This window comes from Rhinopithecus roxellana, chromosome 11, assembly GCF_007565055.1.
Source record: "Rhinopithecus roxellana isolate Shanxi Qingling chromosome 11, ASM756505v1, whole genome shotgun sequence".
Taxonomy (NCBI): domain Eukaryota; kingdom Metazoa; phylum Chordata; class Mammalia; order Primates; family Cercopithecidae; genus Rhinopithecus; species Rhinopithecus roxellana.
In genome coordinates, this window is record NC_044559.1 from 76336200 (window position 1) to 76352776 (window position 16577).

The window sequence follows — 16577 nt, forward strand, 5'->3', positions numbered from 1 at the left end:
TTCATTTTTCCCATTTTGTGCGTGAGGAAACTGGGTTTGGGAGGGAAAGGGTGCCTTGCAGATGCACAGCCAGGAAGGGGAGGGCCAGGACTCAAACCCCAGGCTCCTCCCTCCAGCTGCAAGTCCCCAGCCCAGAGAAGGGGAGGTAGCTGGGGACCGAGCTCCCTCCAGGACAGGGTGCCTCTCTTCAGTTCCATCATTCATTCATCCATTCATTCATTCATTCAATGCTTGCGGAGTGGCTGATGTGGGCCAGGCACTGTCCTAGGTGCTGGGATGCAGCAGTGGCCAGTCCAGTGCCCTCTAGCTCAGCTGCTCCCTACCTTTCTGACTCAGGGCTCTGTGCACACCGCTAGGTTTCTCAACAGGAAAACCCAGACAGGGCAGCGCTGGCCTTGACAGTTAAAGGGGCAGTGTGCGGTGGGGTAGGGGGCTGTGGGCTGCGTTCTCGGACCCTGTGTGGTGAGGAGCTGAAAGGAAGGGCACTGTCAAAACCCACAGGCCTGGCCCAGGAGGAGGAGGTGGGGCTGTGGAATTGCCCGGCACTGGGGCCTACATCAGGACGGTCCGCCTCTGGTTGTTCACCTTCAGGACACTGGTGTGTCCGGGGCAAGGCTCTGGGACAGGGAGCCTGGGTCCAACCCAGGTCAGTTATTTCACATCTTGGAGCTCAGTTTCCTCCTCTGTGAAATGGGCGCAATGGCAGTTCCTACCCCTAGGGCTGCTGTACAATCTGGGGCTCTGGGACCTGAATGCCTGGGTTCAAATTCTGGAGCCACCACCCACCAGCTGGATTACCTTGAAGAAGTTGCTTAGCTTCTCTGAGCCTCCCTTTTCTCCTTTGTATAATGGGGATGGTGATCGTATCCACGCCATGCTCCTGGGAAGTACTCAGGGCAGTGCCAGCCTGGGGGGAGTGTGGCTGTGAGTAGGAAAAGCTGACCTGGAAAGGGGCGTTTGCACACATCTGTGGATGCCAGGGAGGCTGCTGAGAGGGAAGAGAGGCAGGTGGACAGGTGTCAGAGGCCCGGTCCTGCCAGGGAGTGGAGGAAGGGCCCCAAAGCTGGCCTGGAAGTCACCGAGGCTGAGGATTTGCAGTCCCGACAGCGTCCCCTCCCTCACATCACGGCATTCATGGGGAGTTGTGAAGTCCTCAGTGATCCCAGCCCCACTGCGTTCTCCTGACTCCCTGTGGCCCAGGCTCTGGGAGGTGCCCTGCTGCCTGCAGTCCCCAAGAGCACCGGGTTTGGAGTCAGGCCCTGCCTGGAGTTAAAGACCTGGGTGGGCCACTGGCTGGCTGGGTCACGGAGCCAATTTTGTCCTTACTGAGTCAGCTTGCTCAGCATAAGATACAGAGCGTAAGCCCCAGGCACACCCACCACGGACGGCCCAGGGTGCTGTCCCTCCCAGTCTAGTGCCAGACAGTGGTCATCAATCCCCCTCCAGAAGCACTTCTGTTGTGTGCCCCTTTGCAGCCCTGCACGATGCTGTGGGGGTCTGAACTGGCCTCTGTGGGTCCGGTGGGCTGACTTCTGTGGGCATTAGGCCGTTCTCGTATTGCTATAAAGAAGTGCTGAGACTGGGTAATTTATAAGAAAAGAGATCGACTTGGCTTACGTTCTGCAGGCTGTGCAGGAAGCAAAGGCGTCTACTTCTGGGGAGGCCTCAGGGAACTTTTTCTCGTGGTGGAAGTCAGAGGCGGAAAGCAGGCACTTCACGTGGGGGAATGGAGAGGGAGAATGGAGGAGGAGGCTCCACACCCTTCAACACCCAGAGCTCCTGGAACTCACTCGCCATCGAGAAGTCAGCACCAAACCAGGAGGCATCAACCCCCATGACTGGATCGCCTCCCATCAGGCTCCACCTCCAGCACTGGGGATTACCATTCAACATGAGATTTGGGTGGGGACAAATATCCAAACTACATCAGGTGGGGTCTGGCAGGGCTGATCATAGCTGCCCCAGGCTTCTCCTTCCAGCTGCAAGCCCCCAGCCCAGAGAAGGGGAGGCTGGGGACTGAGCTGCCTCCAGGACATGGTGTGTCTCTCTAATTTCATCATTCATTCATTCAACAAATGCTTGCTGAGTGGCCTCTGTGGGCCAGGCGCTGTCCTAGGTGCTGGGTGCAGCAGTGGCTGGTTCAGTGCCTTCCAGCCCACCTGCCCTGCTTCCCTGACTCATCACAGCACTCTGCAGGAACCTCTTTTCTGACCAGTGTTTTCTCTCCCTCTGACTTTATCCTCCCAGGGACTTGAGTGAGAACGCCATCCAGGCAATCCCCAGGAAGGCTTTTCGGGGAGCTACAGACCTCAAAAATTTGTGAGTACAGGCCTGGGAGGGAGAAGGGTGCAAGAGCTCCAGGGCCACTGCTGGCAGTGTCCTCAGGGTATACCCGAGCAAGCCGTGTAGTCCAGGCAGCCAGGGAGCTGACCTGGGCTCTCAGAAGGTTGGTGCCAGCACGGTCTTCTGGAATAATCTGGGGTTGGAGGAAACAGGCAGCCCTTGCCTCTCCCTTGGTTGCGATTCCGTGTGAGAGCCAGTGGAGGGGGCCCTTGGGGACTTGGTGAAGCGTGTTATCAGCGTGGGCAATATTTTCAGTCCATTTTGATGGCACAGTGTCTGTGCCTGCCTCATATTTGGGCTGGGAGAGCTGGGTTTGAATCTTCTCTTCTAGTTACATGTCACATACGCTGCTGCAAGTCAGTGAACATTACTGAGCCTCGATATGTTGTTCTGGAAAATGGGGATAATAAGATCTACTTCACAGGCATTTTCTGAGGTTTAAATGAGACATGGAAATAAATATGCTTTGTCAAATGATATTTAATTGTAATGGCTTATTCTTATTACTATCCAAATTTATTCTGGTCCAGGCTTACCACCTCCCTGAGGTCTGACCACAGCAGGGATGGCAAATGCCTGGCATGCTTGTCACACACACCCCCTCCCACGCCTGTGGCAGACATTGATAATCAATCACCACATTCTTTCCCACAGGGCTCACCTCACAGCTTCAGTTTACTCTGACAACAGCACTCCAGGTAGCCACCTCTAGTCAACCTCTTTGGCACTCAGGTTGAAAAATCTGTTTGCCAGTTCTGGCTGCCACTGCTTTGTGACTCTCCCATTTTTCAGTTGCCAGCACCCACTAGGTGGTCTCCAAAATGTGTGTGTGTGTAGGGGGGTGCCTGCTCCCCAAGGGAAATGTAAGGTTGAGTAGAAGAATATAACTTTTACTTATATTTATGATTTTAATTGAAAATTAGAAAAAAAAAGTTAAGTTTTTACTAATGTTTACTATTTGGATTGACACATATACACGTAACAAACAACTAGGGGGCTGCTTCTTTTGAATGAATGCAGCACGTGGTCACAATGTTTGGACACCCTTACTCTAGGCAATGTGCCCTTCTCTCTACAACCTTTGTTTCCTTCACAGACAGCTGGACAAGAACCAGATCAACTGCATTGAGGAAGGGGCCTTCCGTGCTCTGCGGGGGCTGGAGGTGCTGTAAGTAAAGCATGGAAAAGGAAGGAGGGGTGTGGAGGGCCCTGCTATGCGAGTGCCAAGTGCCGCAGCCTGGGCAGCGGGCGTCAGGGAGACAGGAAGGGGGAAACCTGCCCTCCTAGAAGCACCTCAGAGGAGGGGAGGAGAAGCACTCATGGGGTCATGCCTGAGCAAGCAGTGTGTCCCAATGTAACCTGCTCAGGAGGAAACCCAAGGGTTTCTGGCACTTGGCCTGGAATGCTTCCCCCTTTCCCCACTGCCTATCCAAACCCCACCCTTTCTTCCAAGCCAACCCAAGCCTGGGACATGTCCCATCACCCGCCCTGCTCCAGGTCTCCATCCTATTTGTCTTGGAGTCTATGGTGCCATCGGCTCACAGTCACCATCCCAGCTCAGGGCTTTCCTGTGGGGTGGGATATGCCTCGTGCTCTTTGGCTTAGCCCCTCCATGTCCAGCCCCATGCTGGTCTACTTTAAGGTCGAGAGCTTCCCTGTTCGTTAGCAGGGCGGCCCTGTCCCACATCGTCTGTTGGGCAGGTGCTAAATGACTCTGGTTTTTTCCATTTAGGACCCTGAACAACAACAATATCACCACCATCCCCGTGTCCAGCTTCAACCACATGCCCAAGTTACGGACCTTGTGAGTCAGCTGGGGCAGCGGGGAGTGGGGCGTCCAAGCCCAGCTGATGCTGGGGGTGGGTGGGGGCAGGAGGTGAAGGTTCTGCAGACAAGTCATGGAGCTCATTCTCCCTCAGACCCCTAGAGGCCAGCCCAGGCTGGGGGCTCCATGCAGTCAGGAGGTGGAAGGAGTTATATAATTGCAGGGCATCCAGTGCCACTTAATTTGATTTTTCCTTGGAAAACAAATGATTTGTTTTTGTGCTTGAAAATGAGCCAGGCGGTTTGGGGCAGTGAGCCTGTACGAGGTCAGTGTGATGACCTGGGCTTTGCTGGGCACAGCTGTGCCCAGAGCATGTGGGAGGGGAGGGATAGCAGCAGGATCTTCATGGGGCTGTGGATAATCCGCGGGTTGGAGTTGAGCTGCCTACTTGACTAAATGTAGACTGTGTTTGGCTTGAACACAGCACCAGCCACCTGCCTGAGGTTGGGGGTTCCCACAATCTGGCTGGGCTGGGGGCTGCAAATGGGTTGTGAGCCATCCTGTCCTCTTGCAGCCGCCTGCACTCCAACCACCTGTTTTGCGACTGCCACCTGGCCTGGCTCTCACAGTGGCTGAGGCAGCGACCAACCATCGGGCTGTTCACCCAGTGCTCCGGCCCAGCCAGCCTGCGTGGCCTCAATGTGGCAGAGGTCCAGAAGAGTGAGTTCAGCTGCTCAGGTGGGTGCAGGCCCCTGCTGGGCCCTCAACTGTCCAGTGCCTCCTGCCCTGCCTCTTGTTCCTGCCCCTAATCTCAACATTAATACCTGGCCTGCCCATCACCTCCTGACCCCGCCCATCAACTGGCCCCACCCATCACCTCCTGACCCCACTATCTGCCCCTCCTGCCCCATCTATCACCTCCCATTCTCACCATGGCCTTTGTCTCTGCGTGTCACTTCTTGCCTCCTCTCCTTTTCCCTCCTGTCCCCTCACTGCCTCGTCCACTCATCACCTCCTTTGTTCCACCTCATCCTCTTTTTGGCCTACTCAGTGCCTCCTCCGATGTCCTCTGGGCTCCTTGCCCCTGCTCTCACCCCCTTCTCCCTCCTCCGATCGCCTCACCTCTGCTGCCTAGACAAGTCATTGAATTGGGCCCTCTAAACTTGGCTCCAAAAGAGGTGGGCCTCAAAGCCCACACCCTTTCACCTTCCCCCTGGGGTTCTGTGATAGCCGGTTGCCCACGTCCTCCCTGGCCCCATTGATGTCCATACTGCAGCCAGAAGAACAAAAAGAACCCACAAGTCTGGGCGGTCACTGCTCGTGTACTCACCTGGCCGTCAGCACTGTGTCGAGAGTCTGAACTGCCCTCAGGCTCTGCAAGCCTGGCCAGGGTCAGCGCCACCTCCCCTGCTTCCCGCTGCCTGCAGCTTCCCCAGCTGTGCCTGCCTCTCTCTGCCCCTTCCTGGTGCAGGTGCCCCCAGCCCTGACCTCACAGGCTGCTCCCCTGCTGGGCACACCCTTCCCTCCTTGTTGCCTACTGACTCCTCCTCACCCTGCAGGGCCCAGGGAGCCTTCTGTGATCCTACATGAGGTCCTGCATTGTGTTTCTGGTGCATCCTCAGCACTTTGCTTGGCACAGGAAATGCTTGCTGAATGAATGGACAGTTCTCAGATTTGTGACAGAGGATTTAGAGGCTGACTGTTTCTCCCAAACCCGTGGACTGGGCCTGCCAGCCACACAGAGCTCTGAAGGAAAGCATCTCCTAGGCACAGCCTCCCGGCCTCAGTATGAGGCTCTTGGCTGTGGCTGTCACCTCCTCCACTGCACTGGCAGACACCCAGAGCAATGGCTGGGCTTAAACACCAATATGCTCAGCACTGCTGTGTGTGTGTGCATGCAGCTGTGTGTATGTGTGTCTGTGTGCGAAAACGTGTGTGTGTACATGCGGGTATGTCTCACGTGTGAGCCAGGACTGCCTCTGCATCATTGCAGCTGCCACAGTTTTTAGGAATGGGAATGGGTTAATCACTTGGACAATTTTTATTTTGAAATGAAACCTTTTCCTTTGCATTTGGAAGATTGTGGTTTCTATTTTCAGACATTAGTTTCTACTCTGGAGTCTCATCGGCCTGGCAACCCTTTTCCTTTGAAGGCCACTGTCACAATATGCCAGGAATCCATGTAGCTTTGTCTCATTTGGTTCTGGTGCCCACCCTTTGGGGCAGCCATGGAAAATATTCGAAGTTAGAATGTTGGTGGGGGTATCAATTGGCTCAACCACTCTGCAGAACTGTGTAGCAGGATCCACTAAGGCTCAACGTCTGTCCACCCTGTGACCCTGCCACTCCTGCTAGGTGTGTGCATTTTTTTCTGCAAAAATGTCCAAAAATATTAAAGACAGCTTTTTCCATAATAGCCCCAAATTGGAGACAACCTGAATGTCCACCAACTAATTATGATATATCCACATAATGGAATACTACTCAGCAATGAAAAAGAACAAACTACTGATACACACAGCAACATGGTGAATCTCAAAGATTGTATATTAAGCAAAAAAAGCCAGACACAAGAGAAACTACTGTTTCATTTATGTGAAGTTCATAAACGAGCAGAACAAATCTTTGGTGATAGATCTCAGAATAGTGGTTACTTTAGCAAAGGGGCAGGAGGGAATCTTCTTGGGTAATGGAAATGTTCTATGTCTAGGTAGCGGTTCCACCAGCTACATGCTTCAGAAAGAGCACTTTGTATAAATTGTACCTCCAGTTTTTCAAAGGCTCTTATTTTAGACACTGGGCTGGATCCTGGTTTTACCACTTATTAGCTGTGAGAATTTCTACAAATTAATTAATATCGAGGACTCTGTTTTCTCAGCTGTAGAATGGCAACAGTAATAGACTCCTCTTAAGTTTAAGTGCAATACTGCATGTACTACACTTATTATAGAATGTGGCATAGAGTAAGTGCTTGAGTGTTTAGGAAACAGTCATTATCACCTTCATATGACAGATGAGGGAACTCAGGCTCAGAAGTGTTAAGTGACTTGGACTAGAATCCAGAGCTTCAGAATTCTAGGCAAGGATTTCTTAGTGTATGAATCACACACCAGTGCAGTTCCATTCAGATTCAAGTTCAGCAAACATCTGACAAGAACCTACTGTGTGTCAGGTGCCCACAGAGTTATACCAAAGTCCAGAATCTTATTTCATTAGTGATCCCCTCTGGTTCATCCTCATCTAGAGAAACTGCAGTGTGCACCCTGTCCCATCCATCAGTCTGTATCTGGGCTCAAGGGAGGTGCTGATGCACGACAGCCTGAGGCCACACCCCCCTGTTTCTGCAGGCCAGGGGGAAGCGGGGCACGTGCCCACCTGCACCCTGTCCTCCGGCTCCTGCCCGGCCATGTGCACCTGCAGCAATGGCATCGTGGACTGTCGTGGCAAAGGTCTCACTGCCATCCCGGCCAACCTGCCGGAGACCATGACGGAGATGTGAGTACAGGGCAGGGCAGATGCTGGGGCGCAGCCGCTCGGCTGGCCTGGCTCCGGAGGGCCAGTGAAGAGCTGGAGTAGGCACTGCCTCAGGGCTTGCCCCAAGGCCCCTCAGTGACCATGGAGAAGACACAGGTTGCCCCTGCTGGGCTGAGCTTTGTGTCCAGGACTGGGAAACTCTGCAGGGCTGGGGAGGGAGTGTCCCTCTGTGGTCCCACCCAGCGGTGTGAGTCTGCCAGAATCGGGTTCTCAGCATCATTTGTGGGACCCTTTCAGTTACAAACACCTGGGATAATGGAACTCAAGTCAGCATTTTCTCTGTCTGTTCCAGCATCCTTACCCCAGACTTCAACTTCTGGAAGGCAGAAGGGAACAGGGGCAGGAGGGGCCAAAGGCTTGTTCAGGGTGGATAAGCCCAGCAGATAACACCCACGGCTGGGCTGACCTAGGCCCTTGTGCTTCCCCTCTGTTTTTTCTCCACAGACGCCTGGAGCTCAATGGCATCAAGTCCATCCCCCCCGGAGCCTTCTCACCCTACAGAAAGCTACGGAGGATGTGAGTGCCTCCTGCTGCTTCCTGGGGAGCTGGTACACGGCTGATGGAGATCCTGGGTGGCCCCACAGCCCTGGGGCAGGCCCTAACTCAGCACCCCGCAGCTGAGTGGCCCTGAGCCAGTCACCTGGCATTCCTGCCCTTCAGGCTGCTTGGCTATGATGCAGGGACCTCCTTGCAGGGCTATCGTGAGGCCTGAAGGGAATGCTGAGCCTGAGCCTGGCCTGTGACGGGAGCTGCTTGTCATCCTCCTATTTCAGCTTGGGTACCGATAGGAGCAATTAAGGATGGGAGGGGGCCAGGAGACTGCTAGGATGCATGGGAAAGCTTTGTCCATAACTTCCCAAGTTGGAGTGCCCCCTCCTGCCCAGCCCTCAGACTGCACAGGGAAATAGCGGCCATGGGCTTTTCAAATGGAGGAAAGATCTGGCCTCTCACTATTCTCATTTCAAAGCACTCCACCCTACTTCCGTGGCATCTAGGAGGTGGAGGGGACTGGGCAGGGCTCAGTGGCCATTGAGGGATTCAGATGCCCCTCTCCTTCTGCTCACTTTGCAGAGACCTGAGCAACAATCAGATTGCTGAGATTGCACCCGACGCCTTCCAGGGCCTCCGGTCCCTGAACTCGCTGTGAGTAGCAGTGCCAAGGCTTCCTCAGTGGCCCAGGGCATCCCCTGAGGAGGCTGGCAGGGCCCAAGGCCCTGGTGGATGCAGGAGGAGGAGCAGGGCTATGCCCCCCTCCACACAGTCCCTGCCCACCCCAGCCTCAGTGGGTCATCCTTTGGCTGCAAAGGGTTTGCTGTTCCAGCTCCCTCTTCCTCACTGGTGGACCTTCTGACACTGGGAGTGGGAGAAGTGTGGAGAAGCTAGGCAGAGCTGTTGCCCCTGGCAACTGGGATGCACTCCCTGCCACGGTGAGGATTTTCCCAGCATTCTTTGCACAACCATCTTGGCCCCATCCCCCCCACCGAAGCCCAGTGTACTGTGCTCCTGAGGCCTTTGTGGTCACCGCAGGGCCAGTGAGCACCAGCTCCAGTTATAACATCTGCCACACCTTGCTATCTTTTATCCCAAATGTGATGAATCCCAAGATGTGGTGGGTGCTGCTTGGATAGTATTTGCCCACTCCTCCTTCCAATATTTCCCTTCCTTCAGGCTCTACTGGGGAAGTCTGTCAATAGAGCATACAAAAGGTAGTGAAGCACCCCCATCTCCCACTCACCGAGTGCCTCACTCCCCGAGGTCCTACAGCACTTTGTCTGTACGGAGAGCACACTCAGGGTGCCCTGGAGTTGGGCGAGTTCCCTGTAGGAGGGGCCATTTGTTACTCTAGGGGATGAGTGTTTTCACCTGCTCCTTGGCAGCCCAGGACACACGCTTGGCATAGACTAGAGGCCTGGCAAGTACAACAGAATGGAACTGCCCCGGCGAGTGTGGGACCCTGCCAGCTCAGGGCCTTCTGCGCATGCCATCTTTCCTTGGAGCAGAGTCCAAGTAGAGGGTGGGGCTAATTGCAAATGGCACCCCTGAAGTTGTGCAGTATACACCCTACACAGCTGTACATGACAGCCTGGTGAGGGATCGTTGTCATTGGCTGAGGAGATCAGATTCTGAAAGTGGCCTGCCAAAAGGCAGGGCCCTTCCTCTGAGAAGTGAATAAAGCTCTCCTAAGTTGGAACATGGCAGTCTAAAAAGGTAAAAAGTGAAGAACCCAATCAAGTGGTTTTCTGTTGTTCATGGGTACCTGGTCACAGCCTCCTCCCTGCATATAGGAAATGGATGATTCCAGTACACCCCACCAACACTGTCTATCTCGGCCAGCCCTGATCTTGCCTCCCTGCTTCAGTTCCCGCCCCCTCTGCTCCATTTCCCACCCAGCAGCTTGAGGGGTGTTTCTGAAATGGGAATCTGATGCTGTCTCAGTGGCTTCCTGATGCTGGTTGGGTAAAGCCCAAGCTACCGCCCCATTTGTTTCCTCCATTCCAGCCACATTGGCCCTGTCACCTGTCCACACAGGACAGGCGCACACAGCTCCCCTGCAGGGCCTTTGCTGTTGCTGTGCCCCGCTCCAGGAATGATCTCGAAGCCACGTTTGAAGAAGAAGTACCCAGGATTTTTTACTCAGCCTGAACATTTACGAGTGTAGCTTGTGGGGTCCGATTATGATATTGGGAATGGCATACAACCCCCCTCCCCAAACCTCCTGGATGCTTTCACTGTCCCCCTGAACCCACCCGTGTCTACATGTGTTTTTTTTGAACTTTTGTTTTTTATAAAAATCTATACATGGAATTCATGCTCAATGCAGAAAACTTTGAAAATGCTAAAGTATATTTTAAAAATGCTTGAAGTCCCACCATCCGGATCTCACACTGCATGTGCCGTCTGGCATTCTATTTTTTCCTGTAACTCTCTGAAAATATGTTAGTTATTCTTGTCCATGGGGTTTTCTCTTCTCTCAACAATCTCCTTTTGGATTCTAGACCAGATGAATTTCCCAGGAAGCACCCCTTTGCAGCCTTCTGTGGGGTCCACGTGAGAGGGTGGTGGACAAGTTGCTATAACAAATATACACCATTAGGATGTGCTTCATGTAAATGGCTTAGGGGCAGCACTGTTGAGCTGGGGCCATCTGCAGAGCTGTGTTATTGCCCTGGTGGGCTGTCCTCTATAACTGTCCTCTCTGCTGCCTTTTCTCCAGGGTCCTCTATGGAAACAAGATCACAGACCTCCCCCGCGGTGTGTTTGGAGGCTTATACACCCTACAGCTCCTGTAAGAATGAATCCTGGGTGTCTTGGGTGGGACCCAGGGAAGGGCCAGCATTCCTCTGGCCTGCTAGACTGTCCCTTTGGGCCTCTTTGGGGTATGGAACTCAATTGAGACAATGAGCTTGGAAGACAGGCAGACCCACTAGGGCTGAGAAAGTCTCCAGGGCTCTGTAGAGGCTAGAGAGGGAGGTAGAAGCAGCTTCACAGCTGCTCACAGGATGCCAAAGCAGAGAGGCTCCTGACACTCAGCCCATGCTCCTGAGGAGGTATGGCTGGAGACAGAGCTTTCTCCTGCAGGGGGACACCCAGGCCAGCTCGGCCTCCTTGAACCATGAACTTTCAGGCAAGGATTTTCTCCCAGGGCTCAAGAGGCACAGAACACAAATGTGCCAACTCAGCTGTCTGGGGAATCCAATGGACCTCTGGGAAGGAGGAGGAGCCCCCCCGCCCCAACCAAAATGCCTTTGCAAGGTGGCTCTCTGCTTTCCCAGAATCCCACAGGGCATCTCAAGCAGTTCTTGGAAAGAGAAGAGTGGGTTGACTGAGATGTCCCTGTGCATGGAGAAGGCCTGCTCCTGTGGGCTCCTCCCTGTAATAACGCAGGCTGGAGGCAAAGAAGGTGCCCAGGACGTGAGATGGGTCTCATGTCAAGCCTCTCTCCTCACCACTTGGTCCTGGCTCTGCCCACAGGCTCCTGAATGCCAACAAGATCAACTGCATCCGGCCCGATGCCTTCCAGGACCTGCAGAACCTCTCGCTGCTCTCCCTGTATGACAACAAGATCCAGAGCCTCGCCAAGGGCACTTTCACCTCCCTGCGGGCCATCCAGACTCTGTGAGTGCCCTGATGCCTTCTTCTTCTCCCCTCCCAGCAGGCGGGCCTGGGGGAGGTTGCAGCCTCCAGGGACAGGCAGTTGTCTGGCTCTGGGCTGCTGGGCTCACTGGGGGTGGCCTCTTACAGAGGAAGGACACAGACCTGGGTTAGACCATCCTGGGTTCAAAGTCCACCTAGGCCTCTTATTGGCTGTGTGACTCTGGGCAGTTTCTCTGGGCCTCATTTTTATTTATCCATAAGATGGGGACGCCTTCCCATAGGGTTGTTATGAGATTAAAGAGGATGTTTGTACGAAGCTTAGCTCATTACAAGTGCTTGATAAATGCTGGCTTTAGCTAACAATAATATTGATGGTGATGATGATGATAATATATCACATTGATTCCAAGACACATGTTGTTTCCACATTAACAGCTCTGAAACTGGGATGCATGTTATAATCAGTGGTACATCACTTAGTTGGCAGCATTTTGTTTTTTATTGATAGTACAAAAAATAGTAGTGCCTCTTACAATTCATAATGTCAAATCAGATGAAATACAGTAATGACAATGGTGACTGTGAATAAAAAATTAGAGAGCAGTAAATCTGGTAATTGGTTGTAATATTTTATTGTGGAAAATTATAAGCAGATTAAGAATAATACAGTGGACCAGGCATGGTGGCTTATGCCTGTAATCCCAATACTCTGGGAGGCCAAGGCAGGAGGATTGCGCAGGAGTTCAATACCAGCTTGGGTAACATGGCTGGGCACCCCATCTCCACAAGAACTTTTTTAAAACAAGTAGCCAGGTGTGATGGCACACACCTGTAGTCCCAGCTACCTGAGAGGCTAAAGTAGGATGATTGCTTGAGCCCAGGAAGTTCAGGCTGCAATGAGCTGTGGTCACACCCCCTGCACTCCCACCTGGGCAACAGAGAGACCCTGTTTCAAAAAAAAAAAAAAGAGTACTAGTTTTCATCACCTAGCTTCCAATCCTGTACAATTAATTCCTTAATATCATTGAGTATCTAATCAGTGTTCAAATTTCCAAGTGTCTCTTGCATGTTATGCAATTATTTTGTTTGTTTGTTTTTGTTGTTTGCTTTTTGAGCCAGAGTCTTGCTCTGTCACCTAGGCTGCAGTGCAATGGCACAATCTCAGCTCACTGCAACCTCCACCTCCCGGATTCAAGTGATTCTCCTGCCTCAGCCTCCAAAGTAGCAGGGATTACAGGTGCCCGCCACCATGCCCGGCTAATTTTTTGTATCTTTAATAGAGATGGGGTTTCACCTGTTGGCCAGGCTCGTCTCAAACTCCTGACCTCATGACCCACCTGCCTTGGCCTCCCAAAGAGCTGGGACTACAGATGTTAGCCACCACATCAGGATTTAAATAAAGCCTGTGCAATATAATTGGCTGATGTTGGTTTATGTTGGTTGATGTACCTCTTAAGTTGCTTTTAATCTATGTGTCCTCTCCATTTCCCTTTTCCTTGTAATTCATTTGTTGAAGATACTGCATCATTGGTTCTGTAGGGTCAACACTTTTTTTATTGCATCCCTGTGGTGTAGTTTCACTTGTTCCTCTGTCCCCTCTGTGTCCTGCAGATTGAAAATTGGATCTAGGAGCTTGGTCAGGTTCAGTTTTGATTGATTTATAAAGATGACTTTATAGATGGGATTGTGGACTTCCCATCAGGAGGCAGACAGATGTCTGGCTGTCTCCCTTTTGTAATAAAAACAGCCATTGATCTCAGTGCTTGAATCCATTAATTCATTAGCAATCCTGAAATGGTGATTTTGAATTTGTATCAGTCTGTTTTTGTGTTACTGTAAAGGAATACCAGAGACTAGGTAATTTATAAAGAAAAGAGGTTTACTTGGCTGACAGTTCTGTGGGGTGTACACATATGGCACCAACATCTGCTTGGCTTCCGGTAAGGCCTCAGGAAGCTTGCCATCATGGCGGAAGGTGAAGCAAGGGTAGGCATGTCACATGACAAGAGAAGGAGCAAGAGAAGGAGAGGGAGTGCCATGCTCTCTTAAATAACCAGATCTTGCATGAACTCAGAGTAAGAACTTACTCATTATCACGAGGGCAGCACCAAGCCAGTCACGAGGGATCCACTGTCATGCCTAACCTTGCTTTGCCTTCTCCCATGATTGTAAGCTTCCTGAGGCCTCACCAGAAGCCAAGTGGATGTTGGTACTATACTCGTCCAGCCCACAGAACTGTCAGCCCAGTAAACCTCTTTTCTTTATAAATTACCTAGTCTCAGGTATTCCTTTATAGAAACACAAAAGTAGACTGATACAAATTCAACTGAACACCGAACACCGATCCGAACACCTCCCATCAGGCCCCACCTCCAACACTGGGGATTACATGAGATTTGGTGGGGATGAACATCCAAACCGTATCAGAATTCTAACATTCTTTTTTCATTTCTAATGCAGTTGTGACTATGCTTTAAAACAGAATCCTTATATTTAACTGGAATGTTTCCACATAAGGAAAATTCTCATCTGCTGTGTGGTTACACTTAGGCACATAAATGGTCCTCTCATTCTACATCTTTAATTCTGAGCCTGCAGTAAGACGGGATGTGCTGACTTGTGGGTCCTGTGGTGTGCATTTAATGAGCATTAATTATTAATATTACTGTGTCCGTTGTTGTCGCTGTCATCCCTGCCCCTGTCTGTGCCAGGCAGTGCTCATCATCAGATAACATCTACTTGGGGTATTAGGATAGGTTTCAAACAGGCTGAGTAAAAGGTACAGCTCGGGACCCCCGGGGACTCTGCACATCACCAGAGATGTCAGCCACAAAGACAAACTCATTAAAGCCCACAAATTCGCCTGCAGCCCAACTCCTGCTAATTAATTTACTTATAGCCAGGGAGATGAACAGGAAGCCCCATGGGGAAACTTTGCCAAGTATGTGAAATTAGAGGGTACAGGGAGACACTGGCAAGGTGGACTATTTGAAGCAGCTGGCAGAATATCTGAGAGAAACATGCTAAGGAGATTTACTGTCCAGGGACCCACACACAGGAAAACCTTGGGGATGGGGAATGGAGTGAGAGACTCATGTAAGCCATTGTTATTTGCATGTATTATCTTAATACCTAACAGAGATGCTATGAAGATAGGCGCTATCATCCTGATTTTACCTAAAACAAAGACTGAGGGAGGTTATGTGACACACCCAATGTTGCAGAACATTCTGTAAAACAGGAATTTGATATCAGGCATCTCTTCACCATCACCGAGAAATTACTTAGCTTCCCCTTTAATTGTGCTTTTTCTGTAAGAACAGAACTCATTCTTGAAGGCTGTAAAGCAACACTGAACTTTCATGTACATCTATTAGATGTTAACGACTACAATGTGGAACAAGAATAAAAGAAATACAAATCCAAGGTACTAATCAAGTAATATTATTAGAACCTCAAGTGGTTCAGCTTCTTGGCTGAGTCTTATTTTATTAAACCTGAGCAGGTTTAAATTTACCAAATCATATTTGATTTGTCCGTAGCTCCAAGATCTGTGGCCGAGTTCCTGTGTAACACTGTTGATTTTGCTGCAGTTTTACTTGCCCCAAGAGATTTAACATTAAAAAAAAAAGAAATAGCCCTATTGAGATATAACTTACATACTAAAATTCACCTGTTCTAAGTATACAATTCAATGATTTTTAGTAAATTTCCAGAGTTCAACTATCACTGTGATTCAACTTTAGAACATTTCCATCACCTTGCCTTCAAAATCCCTTGTCCCCATTTCCAGACTCAGCCACTGGCCATCACTGATCTATTTTCTTTCTCTGTAGATTGCCTTTTCTGGACATTTCATAAAAATGGAATTGTGTAGTCCAGGTGCAGTGGCTCACACCTGTAATCCCAGTGCTTTGGGAGGCTGAGGTGGGCAGATCACCTGAGGCCAGGAGTTTGAGGTTAGCCTGGGCAACATAGTGAAATCCTCATCTCTACACAAAATTCTTAAAAATTAGCCAGGTGTGGTGGTCCATGCCTGTGGTCCCAAGTACTCAAGAGGCTGAGATGGGAGGATTCCTTGAGTCCAGAAGTTCAAGGATGCAGTGAGCTGATTGTACTACTGCACTTAGGCTGGGTGACAGCCTGAGACCCTGACTCCAAAAAAAAAAAAAAAAAAAGGAATCATACAATATGTCGTCTTTTGTGACTGACTTCTTTCTTTAGCATAATGTTTTTGAGGCTCATTCATATTGTAGCATGTATCAGTACTTTGTTCCTTTTGATCGCCAAATAATTTTTCCATCGTGTAAATAGACCGCAATTTGCTTGTCCATTCCAGGTGATGGACATTTGGGGCAGTTTCCATCTTAGGGACATTATGAACAATGCTGCTATGAATATTCACTCACAAATCTTTGTGTGAACCAACATTTTCATTTCTTTTTTGTTTTTTTGAGATGGAATTTCACTCTGTCGCCCAGGCTGGAGTGCAGTGGCGCAATCTCGGCTCACTGCATCCTCCACCTGCTGGGTTAAAGCAATTCTCTGCCTCAGCCTCCTGAGTAGCTGGGATTACAGGCGCTCACCACCACACCTGGCTAATTTTTTTTTTGTATTTTTAGTAGAGACAGGGTTTTACCATCTTGGCCAGGCTGATCTTGAACTCCTGACCTCATGATCCACCTGCCTCAGCCTCCCAAAGTGCTGGGATTACAGGCATGAGCCACCGCGCCAGGCCAACATTTTCATTTCTTTTGGAATTTCTGGTTCATATGGTAAATTCCTGTTTAACTTTTTTAAAGAAACTGCCAGTGTTTTCCAAAGTGGCTGTACCATTTTG

The 16577-nt window shown here is 50.7% G+C and overlaps 1 protein-coding gene across 2 annotated transcripts in view; it reads left to right on the top strand.

Annotated features, from left to right (window-relative positions):
- SLIT1 (slit guidance ligand 1) overlaps positions 1 to 16577 on the top strand; it is a 189513-nt gene that overhangs the window by 119507 nt on the left and 53429 nt on the right. For both annotated transcript variants that reach the window (XM_010389575.2, XM_010389576.2), the window contains exons 5-13: positions 2248 to 2319; positions 3440 to 3511; positions 4076 to 4147; positions 4683 to 4846; positions 7456 to 7603; positions 8087 to 8158; positions 8714 to 8785; positions 10857 to 10928; positions 11615 to 11758. In XM_010389575.2, the coding sequence (XP_010387877.1) occupies positions 2248 to 2319; positions 3440 to 3511; positions 4076 to 4147; positions 4683 to 4846; positions 7456 to 7603; positions 8087 to 8158; positions 8714 to 8785; positions 10857 to 10928; positions 11615 to 11758 (888 nt within the window). The remainder of the gene's footprint in view (positions 1 to 2247; positions 2320 to 3439; positions 3512 to 4075; positions 4148 to 4682; positions 4847 to 7455; positions 7604 to 8086; positions 8159 to 8713; positions 8786 to 10856; positions 10929 to 11614; positions 11759 to 16577) is intronic.